Here is a 17,524-nt window from a genome sequence, read left to right on the forward strand (position 1 = left end):
ACTTTTCAAACAAAGTAGAAAACAGATTAGAATAAATTGAGTTTATTATTTAAACATGACCTTTAGTATGTAATAATAAAGATAACGTTTCTTCTTCGCTTTTATTTAGAGCCAACGTGAAGGTGCTGAAACTTTTAACTCGTTCTAATCATGCTATATTGAAGCAACTTTCTGATTTTTTCCAAATACTAAACATGCATCACAGGAGTTTTCAAGCTTACACATCTTATTGCAAAACACTTTATCAGTTCACTTGTAAATTATATTGTAAATGTGTAGTTCTTTGTAGTATCAGTACGTCCTTCGGTATAATTTATTATATACACCTAATGCAATTCATTGTGCTTTATTGTTAAATGTTACATTTCTATGTGTATATTAAATGTTACCCTTTTGTCCTCATTCATGTAACCTATCTTAAACCTCTGTTACGTCATTGTTGTTACTAATAAATATGTTGTCTTTTTATTCTTGCGTCACTCCTGCAGGTGCTCAAGGTATTGTTAACAGCTATTTGTTTTATCGCTGCTTTTTTCTCTTGTCTTCCACACAGCTCGTTTTTAATAGATTTGCTTTAGGCGTAGATGCAAAATTTCAAACGCCTTTTTTAAACATGAAAATTTATTGTTCATATTTATGTACATTCGTATTTGTAAATATCTAAAAACAAAAATGATCACTAGTTGGTTACCATGTACAGAAATGTAATACTATAATTTTTAAATTTGAATGTCGTATAGGCTACGTTATACATGTATTTCTCATAGAAAATTTTCATAACGCTTTCAATAAATTTGGAGACATTTTGAAAATTCCTCTTGACTGGAACAATTAAAAATGCAGACGCGTCTATTTATTAATACATAACGGTACCTTCTGGGCCCATTTTTTCAATTGTTCATTGATTTGGTGTTTTAAGTCCAGTTTATGCACAGTAAGGCTAATCGGGACTAGGCCTACAGTTTGAAGTGGGATCTGAACCACTATGTTCTTCCACCGGTTATCGAACCCAGCTCACTTTTCAAGATTTACTTTTTTATAATGTTCTATCTTATATCTATGTTCCAACTTCTTGCCCCTTTTTCAAGATTTACTATCTTGTATGACACTATTATAATCTACATCTAGGTCAATATTATTTATCTTGAGAATTGAGGAAGAAGAAAATCACACGAAATCTAATATAAAAATTTGCACTACTGTTATACTGTACTAAAAATAGATAAATTAATTGAACGCTAATTAATATACGAATGTTTTCGGTTACAAGAAACGCAATATGGAAGTCACCTTGAGTCAAATTCACAAAGTTCTGAAAGGTCGGTTGATGGTGCATTTGCACAGCACATGGCATCAAATTGATGATAATGTTGGCGTCATATATTATATGTGTTCAACAAAAAAAAAATATATATATATTTTTACAAAATTTCCGTTGGAGCAAGTTGAGAATTTCCATGACATCCGTACAGGCATACGCCTGTATTACTGATTGATTGATTTGATTCATTTTACTTCACTCTCTGCACTTTGGGCTAATCGCAAAGATGAGGTTGAGTGACGACATGATGAAATTGATGAAGGGGCACTCACAAAAAAACACGCATGCCCAAGCCAGGTTTCCAATCCGGAACCTCTCGCTCAGTCACGGAGATCAGTTGATTACCTGTATTTTGACATCGATAACGAAAAGAAGCATTTTTTTTAAACCACTGCCCAAGTTAACTTGATGGAAGTTGAATATGAATCCCCGAATTACATTGTTTTGTCAGATTAAACGGATTCAAGCCAAACTGGGTAATATGAATGCTGTCATGCACAACGGATGTGAAATCGCTCTTGCATAGCTCCTGTGCATGTTGACAATGCAACGATCAATGACAGCTATAAAGCTAGTAAGCATTTAAACATCGAGGGGATTCGAGTGCTTAAAAAATATTGAACGCTGTTTTTTTTTTGTTGTTTTTTTTTTGCATGGTAAGCAAAAGTACTTTAATAATCTCTTCTGTTTTCTGTTTGGCTTTTAATTTAACACATACGTGTAATTTTTTTCTTAAATTTAGTGTCACTCTTAGCTAATCGCTTGAGGATTAAATTAAATTAAATCGATCGAAAGTCGAACACTTGACATGCAGGGTCGCTTAGCCGGAACAGAACTTTAAGTTCAATCAACAATGGAATTAGTTTATCATAGTCACCAGCAATTTCAATCTATTTCCACATCGTATACAGCACTAGCACATGATATATTTAATCCTGTACAAGTTTCAACCAACTTGAATTTTTCCTAGCTGCTCCATTGTCATGATAATTCTCAAATGTTTTTGTTAAACACAAAATATATTGCCAACATTATCATCGATTTGATGCCATATACTCTTCAAATGCACGATCAACAGACCATTCATAGCTTCGTGAATATGATTTAGTGTGGTTTCTGAGGTACCAGTATTGTTTTTTATAACCGAAAACATTCATAGGCATAGTTTAATAACTATTAATTAATAGTTATTAAATGTTTTATGTTATATTCCCTGTAAGATTTCTTCCCCCTTAATTCGCAACATTAATATTGGCCTAGGTGTTGATTAGAACATGCTACAAAAGAGAGTTCAGAAGGTACAACTTAAATGTAAGTTAGAACATCATAAAAGAGAGTAAATCTTGAAAAGAAGGTCCCAGAAGGTGTAAAACATGGATGTGAGTTAGATTATATATCATGAAAGAGAATAAATCTTGGAAGGAGGGTCCAGAACAAAGGACGCTACTGTAGCTTTAAAAATGCATATTTCAAGAGTCCGTAGATTGCGCGATATAGCATGCTACATTTTCATTCTACATTTTTCTCATTTGTTCTTGAAATTTGCTTAATTTATTGTAAGAAAAAATATAAAATATAAAACAAAAGTAATAACTCCTTCAGGCATACATCACATACGATAATTTGGATTTAAGAAAAGGCGTTTGAAGCTCATACCTTTTCTTTATTTAATCCAGCAGTTCAGATAAAATTTACTCTTGGTAGAATTGCGTGCATGCCTTTAGTTTTGAAACTGTCAAACCTTTTTGGACATTTGCCAAATTCTCGAAAAACATTACTGTTTGCAATAAATTTTGGGACCAAAATTACCAAATATTGTAGATTGTGTTAATTATGTTAGGGGGTTTCAGGAACACATTTTATTTCAATATAAGGACGCTATCATGCTTTCGAAGCCGAAAACACACCTTGAAGAGCTTTAAATTATAGTATTCGTGCTTGTACGAAACACGGTTTTGATTTAATGTTAATTTGATTTTCTTTTCTGTCGCTTTTGGCTAATTGCCAAGGTGAGGATGACTGATAATTATAATTCGATGAAATTGATGAAAGGACTATGGACTGAATACAACATAAGTTCCACAGGCATACTTCAGATTCTCGTTAGCCTGCAATATAAATGTGATCATGCAGTGTGTGTGTATATACATATAACTTCTATTGCTAACCTCCGTGATGTAGGAGTTCATGTATTATCTGCAAAGGCCGATATCATTCGCCTGAATCTTAGACGAGATATTGGTGTTTCTTTGAGATGTACTTTCACGACCTCTCTCTTACTAGTAACTAAAAGGAAAGAGAAATAAATAATGTTCATAATTTCTAACAAATAAATAAATTATTTAGTATTTCTTCATTAGTTAAATTATTTGAAAAATATTGATTTCGATTTTAAAAAAATTGTGAAATAAATAGTCAAATGGCGATAATACACCGAACTAGTGCAACAATATTTAATCACTATCAAAAATTAGCGAGAAAGCAAAAAAGCAAAATTATAACCTATTCAATGGGATTCATAAATTACAAATTTATTGGTATTTTTTTTAAACTTTTCATTCGATACTAGATCTTTGGCAGAAACCACACTCAGATAAATCTAGTACTATTTTTAAAAATTCAAATTGCAAAATTTTCTAAATTATTTATGAGATAAATTCAATAAGTTTACGTGAGAATTGGTCAGTGTAATAATCTCTTTGGTTTTTCTGGTAATCTTTGTGACTATAATGCTGTGGTTAGATGCATAGAATGTCCTCTTCGTACTTTTTTTTACTGTTCAGTATTAAATTGCATTTTAGAATATGCTAGCGCTTTTGCTTCCAGGAATGTTTTAACTCAGTGCATGTATTTTAAATTTCCATCCTACACACTATCGATTGTTGATGCATGCAGTAATATATATAAACAGAACAAGTACATAAATATATCCAGTTGATTTGCTTCAGTACTAGCCTCGATGAGGAATTATTCAAATAGAGGTTTACGACGCTCGGCTTATACTTTAGATGGCTGTATAATGAACGTAAAAATATACGTAGAAAGTAGACATTTTATAAAGTAGAATAGAATCGTATCTTTCTCGTATTTTTTAATTTATTACATGTTCTATTTTTATATATTTCAGCAACTTAAAGGTACAATGGAAATGGAGCAAAGATTATTATTATATTTTGTTATTATTGGGTTTTACAGAAGATAGCATAATCTAGCCTAAAATTTTCATGTTGAAACTAATAACAATATTTTTTTAAAAAAAATCTGTGCACCAGTACTTTATTTGTGTATTTGATTTCTCCCATTTCTTTTTAAAGTTTGCGTAATAAATAGTGATATGTATATACACACAAATATGAAATAAGGTTCCAGTCATTTCGTCACTAAATAAGAGTACAATAAAGTATATACCCTTATCTGTGGTATATCTTAAGAAACCCTCTTCTCATTTTGACATTTGTTTTTCTATTAGCTTTATTATCTGTCCAAAAATATTTTCTACCAATTGTTCAGAAATGTTGTCCCAAGATTTTTCTACCTGAAGCCACGTGTTTCCAATTCATTCATAACATTTTCCGAGACACAACATTTATTTCTTCTTATTATTATTATAACAAGGCTCATTTATACGGTATTGTTCTCTTTCATATTTACTTGTCTTTTGTGAAGCTTTCTTATTTCATAAAAACACCAAGAAAATTCTGCTAGCCAACATTCTGAAGACTAATGGTATGAGAATTCAAAATTCATTTATTTCTATACATTCTTGTAATTTCTTTTTGGTTTGAATGTCTTCGAAAATTTCCATTGTGACAATGGCGGTGACAATTTTTAGCATTACTTTCTCTATACAAGCCTTTGATAACATACAGAGTTAAATTTCTCTTTTCTTTTATGAAGCTTCTGTCAGTTCCCTCTTCTCCTAGATTTAATTTATTTAAGCTATAGCTGCACTAAAATAAAAAAATATAATAGTTCTCAGTACATTTTAAGTTAATATTGTAAACATTTTTTAAAATTGCTTAAAAAATTCATAACTCTTAGAATGAATAAAATCAACTTTACTCAGTATTTTTTAGTTTTAAAATGCATGACTATAAAAATATAATAATTACAAGTTTTCAATGCTTAATAACTACGAGCTTCTGACATTGTCTATTAAAGTGTCCTAAATCTTCCATTTATTAAATTATATTTTGTTCTTTATTTCCTATCTTAATGCTCCCTGTTTTATTTATATCTCTCAGCACATAATCCACAAGTACTTCTAATTTTAGTGCATTATTCTAATCAGTTATTGCATTTCATCTGCAGACAATGCGAGCTACAAAGATTAACCCAGGCCTTACGTCCGCAATACCTAGAGCCACCTTGAACGACGAGGAGTTGGTAAGTTACATGATATTTTTAATATATTTTTCTTGTTAACATGAAAGTAGTATTGATTTAATCTGAATATCGTGTTTTATTTAGCGCTAAAACATTATACATTAGTACAATATTTTATGTATTTATATACATAATATATTAATATATGTAAATATAGAGTACGTAAATAAGTTTGTGAGAGATACCTTCAGAACTAGCACATTCTACATCCTCTGACGATATGTCTGTTGAGTACGAACTGAATTTGTTAATATAGTTCAAATAATAAGAGCTTGTAAGAACAATTAGCAATACAATCAACATATTTTTGTTAAAATTTCATCTGAAAGTAGTATGGTCGTTGATTGTAAGACCTCACAAAACTAATTCACTAATCTCTATTTTCATCATTATCTCTCGTCATTATATCTGATATCTATAGATTATACTTGTTTAAGAACCAAATCCAAATATCTACATGTAGAATTATGAGCCAATGTAAATTTTAACCAGTTTTGAAAGTGTAAGTAAATGCACGTGTACAGTCACCGGCAAGGAAATGGGACACAAATATCCTGAAATTCTCGCAAGGCGTTATGTGTGTTGCCTAACTATACGACGATAAGTGGATCTTAATATCAAATCTTCAATGGCAACTTCTACAACAGCCGTAGAGTTAGGCAACGCACATAACGCCTTGCAGGGAAGCGAGTATTTCAGGATCTAGATGTCCCCTTTGTATTGCCGGTAACTGTACATGTTTTACATGTTAAAATTGCTAGGCATTTTATTTGCAGAAATTGATGCCAATGTAATTAAACCATTGATCAAATTCTCTCAAATCATGCAGTTACTAGTGTATTTTTCTTTGTGATAGTCGATACCTGCTATTCATAAATTATTATTATCAAATTTAAATGTTTGCTTTTTAAATACTAAGTGTGTGCTTTTTAATACGAGGGTCATTCGTAAAGTAACTTCCGTTTCGGTATAAAAGAAACACCAGGACATTGTGAGAGTTTTTATTATATACAACTGAAAGAGACAACTCTAAGCTATTTTTCTACGAAGGATGATCGAAAAAAAAAGGTTACGAAGCCTATTATGGCGTATGTGTTAGACATAGCTGGAACATCAACACACCTGATGATGGAGGGCACTCAACACTAGTCCTCGATGTAATCACCTTTTTTGTTCAAGCACTTGTCACAACGGTAGATGAGGTTTTCCATACCGGTTGCACAGAAATCCGCGTCAAGTTCTCGTAGCCACCGTGAGGCAGCTCTTTTGACATTATCACATGTCAGATAATGGTGGCCAGCCAACCAAATGGTAGTCCCAGCTCAGCTGATATTGAGCGTAATGTTCTTCTTCTGTCCTCACGAATACACTCATCCACAAGAGCACAGTTCACGTCAGTGGTTGAGGTACTGGGCCTACCGCTGTGTCCAGGGTTGTCATTAACAATACTGGTCCGTTCTTGTTTGAAGGCACGACACCACTTCGCTACATGTTGCCTTGAAATTGTCCCCTCCCCATACACCTCCACAATCTGCCTATGAATGTCAGCAGGTGTAGTGTTTTTTTTCCCACAGGAACCGCACCACTGCCCTCACTTCTACTCTTGACCAATTTTCTAGACGAGTCACCATTTTAAATGTCCGCATCTCGGGTATACATGGTCAGAATTCAAAGTCCTCAAACTCGCAACAAGACAAACATGTTATTAATTTACACATAAATTTTCGTTACGTTACAGTGAATAAAACAAAAGTTATATGCTTTGTAACCTTCTTTTCCGATCATCCCTCGTACATAAGCACCGTTTCTGTTGAGACACTTATCATATCGAGGTTTACGATACCCATGTCAAAGAAAACTGCCGCCTGTGCATTCAGCCACGGAAAAGCTCATGGCAACTGTGTTTTGGGACTTGAAAAGGGATAATACTGTTAGTGGAATTCCTGGAACGAGGCACAACAATCAACGCCCAAGTGTATTGTGAAACCTTGAAGAAATTGCGACGAGCAATTCAAAACAGGCGACGTGGCATGTTGAGTTCTGGTATTGTTCTCGTCCATGAAAACGCTCGCCCACATACTGCTGCTAGAACCAAGGACCTTCTTTAATATTTTCAGTGGGAATTGTTTGACCACCCTCCTTACAGCCCAGATTTGGCCGCTAGCGATTATCACATCTTTCCACAATGAAGAAGTTGCTAGGGATACAGCGGTTCAACAATGACCAGGAGCTCAAGGACAGTGTTAATGCATGGCTGAATACACAGGCGGCAGATTTCTTTGATATGGGTATTGTAAACCTTGTTCGCCGATATGATAAGTGTCTCAACAGAAACGGTGCTTATGTAGAAAAATAGCTTAGAGTTGTCTCTTTCAGTTGTATATAATAAAAACTCTCACAATGTCCTGGTGTTAATTTTATACCCAGACGGAAGTTTCTTTCCGAATGACCCTCGTATATTGGAATTTATAACCAGGTTTTTTTGTCCAAAAGTGATATTAAAACTTCTTCTTTGTAGCTAATCAGTGGTGATTTATTCATCATGGAGTTTTGGACTATTAACCACTGTTAATTTTTACAAAAAAAAAAAAAAAAAAAAATTTACCTACGTTTCGGAGGCTGAATCTGCCTCCGTCTTCAGGGTACCGTATAGTCTGACTACACGGTACCCTGAAGACGGAGGCAGATTCAGCCTCCGAAACGTAGGTAAAAAAAAAATATTTTTTTTTGTAAAAATTAACAGTGGTTAATAGTCCAAAACTCCATGATGATATTAAAACGTATTTCTCTTTTGAAACACATGCAAATTACTCTTGGTATATTCGTGAATTGACGTAACGTGTTGTCTTTTCTTTAGAAAATGCACGTATATAAGAAAACCCTTCAAGCCCTCATCTACCCGATCTCCAGCACGACGCCGCATAATTTCGTCCTGTGGACGGCGACGTCTCCAACCTACTGCTACGAGTGCGAGGGATTGCTATGGGGCATCGCGAGACAGGGTGTCCGGTGTACGGAGTGTGGAGTCAAGTGCCACGAGAAGTGTAAAGACCTTCTCAACGCTGACTGCCTGCAGAGTAAGTGGTTTCTCTATTCATATTCACAGCAATATAGTTTATTTAAAGGGTGAATATAAAAATTGTCCGCACATCATCAAATGAATTCCGAACAACGCGTTGAAGAAAGTGACGTTACACGCAGATCATTTTGCTGTCAAACCAAAGTTAGCATTCAGGAATTCTTGAATGGGAATGATTCAAATGAACCCATTCAAGAGTCTGCCTGAAGAATAATCAGGGCACGAGGTATAATCAATTAATCGAACAAAGTACCATATATTTTTATTCCGTGGTGCCACCATTCGGTAAAAAGTGAAATTGCTGTCAATTTTTTTTCTGCGATGGTGTACAAATGCAATTTAAGATTTCCATCAAGAGCATTGTTCAACTCCATTTGTCGATTTTTATCTTGTCTTGAACACACTGTTGCAATATCAATTGAATTGTATACAAACTGCTTTAAGCACCATTATGACCTAGAATTTCCCTTGTCCTTTTTTTAAAAATATATTACCGAGAAAGCACACCAGGATTTATGATTCATCTTCCTTTACACTTCTACTAATGGGTGTATATATAGCTCACGTAAGGGGGGGGGGGGGGTAGGGTTCAACTTTTGGTTCAGTTAGGGTTCCTATATTTCATAAGTGAAAATCCGGGACACTACTGTTAGCTAGCGGCCCGGGGGGCCGGGGGGCCTGGACCCGATAAAGTTGTATATACAACATAATTGTCATTTACATCACACATTGTGTGGGAACTTTATTTGAAATCTGCGGACTGAACAAATAGGCACCCAAACACTGACTCTTTTTAAATAAAATAAAGAATTATCCTATGTATTGATACGATAATAAACAGGTTACTATACAATGGAAGAGAATAATGGGCGTCGCCAAATATTTTCCTCTGGGGAGTCGAATCGAAGATGTCGAGGACACACCCTCCCCTCAAAAATATTGTGATACAGACCAGTGGCATATGCAGAAGTTTGTCAAGGGGGGTTCATTTTTTAAATTGTTGCATTATCGGTATTTCAAATTTTTATTTGTTTTATTATTACTAGTAGTAATAGTAGTAGTAGCAATAGTAGCAGTAGCAGTTTTAGTTTAGTTTATTTTAGCATCCAATAAGTTTATTATATGAATAATATAGTACTTGATACACCCAAGATTACATAATAGTTACTTCTAACATTAGTTGCAGTAGCAACAGCAAACGCAGTAGTACATAAGAAGCTTCGGATAGTGTGAAAGTTACAAATTAGCAGAGTTTCAGTGTTGCAAATTATGAAAGTTTCGTACCAAATTCGATATCTCAAGACCATTTTTAAACAATGACGCAAAATGAGGTGAAATAAAGTTCTTCGTTTATAAATTGCCATAAATTGAAAAAAAGTAGATGGAAATTTCCTGGGGGTCGACCGACCGGTTCGACACCCGCTGCCGACGCCCATGAAAAGAATCGTAACTGAAATTCAGCATTGCTAGCAGACGGCGGCGCCATCGTGAATTCAAAGATGTTTGCAGTACCGTCTGTATCTCGTTAACTCTTGTATTATGGAGAGGGAGTGATTCAATGTAGAGTTAAATTGCTTTGTAAAATTAGCATTTTAAAATTACGTCCACGCATTTAAATATAAAAGAAGTTCAGGAAAGTATAGTCTTAATCATTTCTTATTTCCCACCCCATATCAGGACATTTGTGCATCCCGAAGAAACTATTCGGTACACTGGGACCAATGATAAAATTACGGGATTGTCCCTGAAAATCCGGGACGTATAGCGTCCCTAGGTATGATCTGGCTATCAAAATCCACTCTGCCACCACATGAAAGGTCACACATTTATTAAATTAAATCCAGCTACGAACTTCTAACTTTTCTACATAAAGTGAGCAGGAAATGCTTTTGAAAAAAGCTAATCCCAGCTTCTCTTTAAAAAAGAATTACAATGTTAGAATTAGTATTTTCCTCCTTGCTACAAAATTGAAATAACATCCATCATCAGTGTTATTTTAATATCCGTATGTATGTACACTTAACAGTGCTGGGCCCATTAGTCGAGGATCTCCCGTTGTATTGCGAGGACATCATTTCATCCTCCTTAATGTTAAACACATCCTTTCGGGTGTTGAAGATGAAACTGGCAGTGTGGCCAAGATCACCAACAATTTGTGCATATTTGAGTACAAGAGCTTGTCACAATTTTCTACTGCCTACAATGCAGACCCTGAACATGTCTTTTCAATTACTGTTTGCCACATTTTTCATTCAGATTTGGAAATGTAAAAAATATCAACCAGGCCATCCAACATTTTGACACACCGTTCCAATGAATGAGGAAGAGGCATTTCATATTGGAATATGTTGTTGCAATTTTTCAGTGTGTTGACTGTGTTCCAGAGAAACTTGGGTTCATTTCTACCAGGGGTGCACATCCCCCCCCAAGGCCAATGGCGCATCCCCACCAAAATCAGGTCATGCGTCCCCCCCCCCCAATCATATCATTCGCGCCCTCAGACCATATCGTAATCCCCACAACGTATTTAATTACGACAGCGTATCTACCGAAAGTAACTATTTTCTTAGCTTTACTGAACACGATACTTGATCTGCCCCTCCTCACTAAACAGGGGTGCCCATCAGTGGCGGAGCGTGACCTTTCAAACAGTGTAAGCCTATCATGATGAAGGTTATTTCCCGTTGTGCTTATTTTTGGGCTGACATGGTTAGTGATTTATCCACACACATCGACCCCCCCCCCCCATTTTTTCAGAACACTTCCCTGGAATTTTTCACCAAATTAAAAATTCTGGATAAATCTCTGGGATTGGTGTTTTCTTTGCTAGGCTGTGTATCTCCTACATTTCAACTGATAATTAAGTCAGTCTTATTCCTATCGCAATGAGTAACGTAACGATAAAAGAGATGCAAAGTTAGATAAAATGAATAATAATAATAATAATAATAATAAAGAAACGAAAACAGAAGGAAACAGAAAAGTGCAAAATACTTTTTACAACCGCATAACCAAGTAACAGCTTCGTATCCTGAATCACAAAATCGGCGCACTTTATTTTTCGTTTCTGTTACTAAGCCTGCTAGAGAAGGAAGGGGTGGGCCTACCTACATCCACAAGTTTCTTCTTGGCAGCAACATCCTGGCTGGATAACGGCGTCTGCACCAAATTCTCCACCCCACCGCACAATCACACTCGTTTTATTCCATAATGCACTTCACTATCACACAACAGCACAGGGCCGACAGTCCACTTTGAATAGATGGAATTCGCAAAAGCAATACCTCGACAACAAGAACGGGGAAACAAAAAGAAACCAGATCCAAAATTGGTCACTGCTCAAAGCAGTGATCTTTCGGACTGTGAGGGGAATATCCCTTTTGGATATAAAAAAAATTCCCTCTCTTGCCTTAAAATTTCCTATATTTAGTAAAAAAAATACAATATTAATTATAAAAGAAATGCTCACTAATTGTAGGGACATATCCAGAAATTTCTATCAAAGGACATGTAAGTGCTTTCTTAGGATACTGTAAAAGCAAATCTAGCACCTAAAAGATCATAAACAGGCTTTTCGAACGCTGTTCGAAGAGTGTTTGAATCACTGACTACGTAATTAATAATATTTTGTTCACATTTGACATGAGATTTGTAAAATTGGTTCAATCTTCAGCTTTCATTAACATTTATTTATTTATTTATTTTTGCACTTTTTAGCTCAATTATTACCAGCTGAGTTCATACATAAACGGAAAACAGAGATCTTAATATTTCTGATGTTTATGCTCTCCTATAAGCTAAAAACAGAAACAAGAATTTAGCACATCAATGTGTATCTAGTTTTCCCGTATCCCGCTCATTTTTAGGTTTCTCCTTTTTCCCTTTCCTGTTAGATTTTTGCTTCAGAATTCCCTGTTCCTGGAAGAAACCTGCTTGAAGCACCACCGGCTCAAATTTCGTTTGCAGTCAACCATTCATACCCGACAACGCTGGAGCCCCTCCTTTTGCAGGGCCTGTGTCTCGCTGGCGCGTATTCAGTGAAGCCAACCCAAGCATAATGGTGCTAAATCTCGCACAAGTTTAAAAAGTCGTTTGTAAGTTGGGGAATAAATAAAACAAGAGGGCCACTTTTCGTTGTGGTTGAATTTTCTAAAACTTTTCACGTATAAAGTCGAACCCATACCGTTGGTTGAACCATTCGAATTTATATTTATATTTTTGTTATAAATTAATATTAATAATATGAAAATCACAGAACAATTTAGTAGTATGTAGCATAATTTCGGAGTTTAAACGACACCATGGATGTCCAGAAGGGGCAAGGCAAGGAGACACTTCCTGAAAAATGAATGTCAACCCTTTTCACAATTTCATTTCAGTCACATCAAATGGTTAATTATTGTAAGGGCGTTGCAGAAAAATGTTAACTTCAAATTGAATTAGTATATTTTGAGAAGGGAAATATACCTAGTTACCCCAACCCCAGAAAAAAAAATACTTCGCTTAATCCTCCCTGGTGGAAAGAAATACTGCGGACGTCCATGAACAACAGTTTTTCTAAACATGGGGTTTGCAACGCTGCTGTAAGCCTGTGGCCGTAGGTTTACAAACCTAGGGTTTGGCCCGCTCTTCTCCATCCAGATACGGTAGGCACTGCTCCTTCGCGGTCAGAAATTTGTAAGGCAACATTCAGACGGCTTACAACTTTCCGCAAGCAAAAGGCGAGAGTTCCCATGTGTCCCCTGGTGCTGAAGTGTTGCAATCTAACAAACAGGACCTCGAAGACTGGTATCGGGCCGAGTTGAACTTTGAAGTTTTTACTAATTTTGCCATATAATTACATACATTTTACTAGAACTAATAAAGTGTAAGCCCGGCTTACACGGCATACATGGACGCTCCGCGCCTGGTGCCCATCACTCAAGGCCACCCCTAAAATCGTTCATCATAATCGAGAATATATTTATTTATTGTATTGTAATCTTGCTATAGCATATAAACTTCACACTCGACTCACCTCATTAAAGCGGCAAACTCACATCTTAGTAACAGTATTGCGAGCGATGCGAGCAAAAAAAAAAATTACATCCATTTCTTTGCATGCTTTCAAGAATATTAATTTAATGGGATGTCAATACTTTCTTAAGGTCCCGAGATATTTAGTCTTTTCCAGCTTCCCCTTTGACACGTTCGGGGTCAAAAACGTGTGGATGCCGTATCGCTAAATACAGTCGCCAAACTTTAATTTTCGAACTCTCTGTCCACTACAGAAATCCCTTGACAATCTAAGATTTAACATTTTATCAAGAGCTTGCTATCTCTCCCTTTAAATTTCATACTCAATCCTACCACCAAAGTTTCCAGGCCAATTTTAGACTTACTGTTGATATTGAAGAGTGGATTGGATTGATTTGGTGTTTTAGGTCCACTTTATGCTAATAATCGGGACTGGATCGACACTTTAAAGTGGGATCCTAACCACTATGTGCCTCCACCGGGAATCGAACCCGGGACCCCTTGATTACAAGGCGACGACGCTACCACTGCGCCTATTGAAGAGTGAGTATTGTCTCCTCCAAATAATTAATTCTGTCTCTACACCAGAATTTCCGCAACAGTCAAAGACAATAGAAATACACAATAATTGGATACCCCTCAATTTTAGGCTCAATCCCTCTCTAACTAAAATACCCGCAATAATCTAAGACCTAGAGTTGGATACTGTTCCCCCCAAAGATTAATTCAGAATCCCCCAGAACCCACGTGTCAATTAAGGCCTAATATATAAGATATTTCTTCCCCCCCCCTTTCGATAATATCCTTAAACACTTTATTTTTTCATCTAATGGATTAAATACTGTATGGTACGTTGAAAGTGTGAAATTTTTACATATATCTTATAAAAAGATAAATGTTGAATTTTATATTATTTGAAGGGAAAAAAATTCCCCTCAAAAGTCTCGATGGCGCAACTTGAGCCATCATCCCCCCCCCCCCCCCTGTGGGCACCCCTGATTTCTACTACAAAATGGTTCAAAAATGGACAACAGTAAAGTTTCTACTATTAGTGTATACGATTTCGCAAGTCACCCTACTGAGTATTGATACTTTTCTGTCCATCTTGTATCAAACAACTTGAGAACGTTACAGAACTTCCCTAGCTATCTTGCACTGCATTTTTTTACAACCAAATTACTTTGAGAAGATTGATTGATTTATTTGGATTATTTTACTTCGATTTTTGTTCCACTTTTGGCTAAGTTCCGAAGAGAGAAGGAACAAAGGACCCCCCACTTCCCTCCTTGTGAACAATCTAGACTAAAATCGCCTTGATAGTATACAAATTCCTATTGGATGGGAAAATGACAAATAATGATCAGTACAGATTTTATGCCAGATCTCTAAATATTGATCTCCCCTCTCCAAAAAAATTAATGCTTGACACCATCACAAGAATTCATAAAAAATTTAACATTGATATTCAAGAGCCGATTATTGTCTCCCCCCAAATGCAATTCTCAGCTCCCACCAGATTTCACATGACACTCCCCAAAAGGAAATTTTTATTACCTGTTATAATTCCCTTGCCAGTTTTGGAGATGTTATTATGATATGATACCAGTGATACTTCAGTGATAACATAATTCAATTTCCGTCAAATGCTGTATTGTTCATTCAGTCCAATTTCCATCACAAATTTTCCCAAAGTTGCATAGATGCAACATGCATTTACAAACAGCCCCACCCCTTTAACCCAAGAGTGCATTGTGCTCTATAGGAATTACCTTTAAGCTGGAGCAATTTATACTGGTTATCCAAAAAGTTCAATGCAATAGGCCAAATGGTAAAATTGACTGCATTTTGTCTTTTATTGGAACTCTATGCTTGATCGAGGATGAATGCCATGCCATGCCACTGCGTCATTGGGTAGTCCCTATAACATAAATTAATATGGAAAGATACCAAAATGAAAGCTATGTTAAATATAATTAAGTAGTAGCTGACTTCCATCTTGAAAACTAGATAAAGTGATAATGGATGTTGATCTTCTAAACTAAACCACATGTTATCCAATGGAAAGCCAACACCATTTTGGAGATTTGTTCACTTCAGTAAGGTGCACTAATGTTACCAATGTACCAATTCACATTCCTGCACTACTTTTGTGCAACAATATTATAACCTTCACTATTTCACTGTTATACTACTGATTTCTGTCCCATAATATTTGTTTCATTGGACCCAAAAGAATATGCTCTTTCAAAGAAATCCATTGTATCAATAGTTGAATCTTGGATCATTTACCCTAGCCAGGGCCAGACTGGGACTGCCAAGGGAGCGGTTGCCCATGTGTCCCAGTGGGGCCAGTCCCACCTTGTCCCTAGCTCGATGATGGAGCAAGTTAAGTGGTCGACTTTCAAACTTGCCACACACGTTCCTTCATTCAAATCTCGGTGTGGTATTTTTTATGAGTGTCCCTGCGTATCACTCATCTTCATCACTACAATTTGCCAAACACGCAAGAAAGTGATGATATAAATAACAATTTTTTTTTAAAAAAAAGTGAAGTGCTCCCCTGTGCTTCACCACGCCATGAAGGTATATTAGGGCCCCACACTTTCTTGATCACAGCCGAAAGTGGGGGTGATGGGATCAGCACCATGCCCCTGGCTGCTTTTACCCCCAGAGTTTCCTCGAGGTACCAACTTTGTACGATGCTGGTGAAAAAAATCCCGGTTCTCACCCCACTGGGGATCGAACCTGGGTCTCTCGCAAAACAAAAATGCAAATCAATATCATATACTTCATAATTTTTTACGTGCTCCTCAAATATATATTTTGAAATTCTGTTAACACTAATCTCCATTTTATTTCACGTACAGGGGCAGCAGAAAAAAGTTCAAAACATGGTGCCGAGGACAAGGCAAACAGCATAATCACAGCTATGAAGGAGAGAATGAAACAGCGAGAGAGAGAAAAGCCTGAAATTTTTGAACTCATTAGGTAAGGCAGTCGTTTCTAATAATTTTCTTATTTTAAATAAGAAAATATGAAGCTATGGTCAGTTGCTACTTTTTTCTGTCCAACATATGTATGTTGTTCTTAATATTTAATACTTTAGAAAAAGTATATATGTCCATTGTGCCCTTTTTTGTGGTTGAGTTATACATGAATAAGAACTCTCATTGATTTTTAATTTGGTATGTATGTTTTCCACATTTCCTAGTCTACATCTGACTATCTAATTCAATTTTCATTTTCATAACTTACATCCCTTAAATTTTTTCTTTAACTATTTTGCATCCACAGACATTAATACATTACTTTATAGTGATAATTTTGAACTCGCACAAAGGATAACAACATAATCTAAAAGAAAGAAATTAACATTTGTATTGTATACTAGAAAGTTACAATTATCAACAATAAATATGCATAGCAACTCGATCTCAGCATTATTGGAATAAATATTTTTTTCATACAGAAGTCCTGCACTACATGTGTAATGTAAATAACATTTTAATATTTATGTAATCACCAGCTTTTAGTAAAGATTAGGGTTAAGTGATTTTTTTTTTTAATTTTAAGTAAATGATGCACTCAAGTTGTAAAATAATAAGAGTAAATGACGAATTAGATTCACGAGAGTATATTTGGAAAATTACAAACTCAAGTACAGTCATGGACACTTTGGGTTTTAACAATATAATTGACTTTCAATAGACTTGTAATAACTA

The 17,524-nt window shown here is 35.6% G+C and overlaps 1 protein-coding gene across 3 annotated transcripts in view; it reads left to right on the forward strand.

Annotated features, from left to right (window-relative positions):
• unc-13 (protein unc13 homolog) overlaps nucleotides 1–17,524 on the forward strand; it is a 671,187-nt gene that overhangs the window by 567,439 nt on the left and 86,224 nt on the right. For all 3 annotated transcript variants that reach the window (XM_083118384.1, XM_083118382.1, XM_083118383.1), the window contains exons 4-6: nucleotides 5,633–5,707; nucleotides 8,565–8,784; nucleotides 16,670–16,790. In XM_083118384.1, coding sequence (XP_082974510.1) covers nucleotides 5,633–5,707; nucleotides 8,565–8,784; nucleotides 16,670–16,790 — 416 coding nt within the window. The remainder of the gene's footprint in view (nucleotides 1–5,632; nucleotides 5,708–8,564; nucleotides 8,785–16,669; nucleotides 16,791–17,524) is intronic.

This window comes from Lepisma saccharinum, chromosome 3 (assembly GCF_977018435.1).
Source record: "Lepisma saccharinum chromosome 3, izLepSacc3.1, whole genome shotgun sequence".
NCBI classification, from domain to species: Eukaryota; Metazoa; Arthropoda; class Insecta; order Zygentoma; family Lepismatidae; genus Lepisma; species Lepisma saccharinum.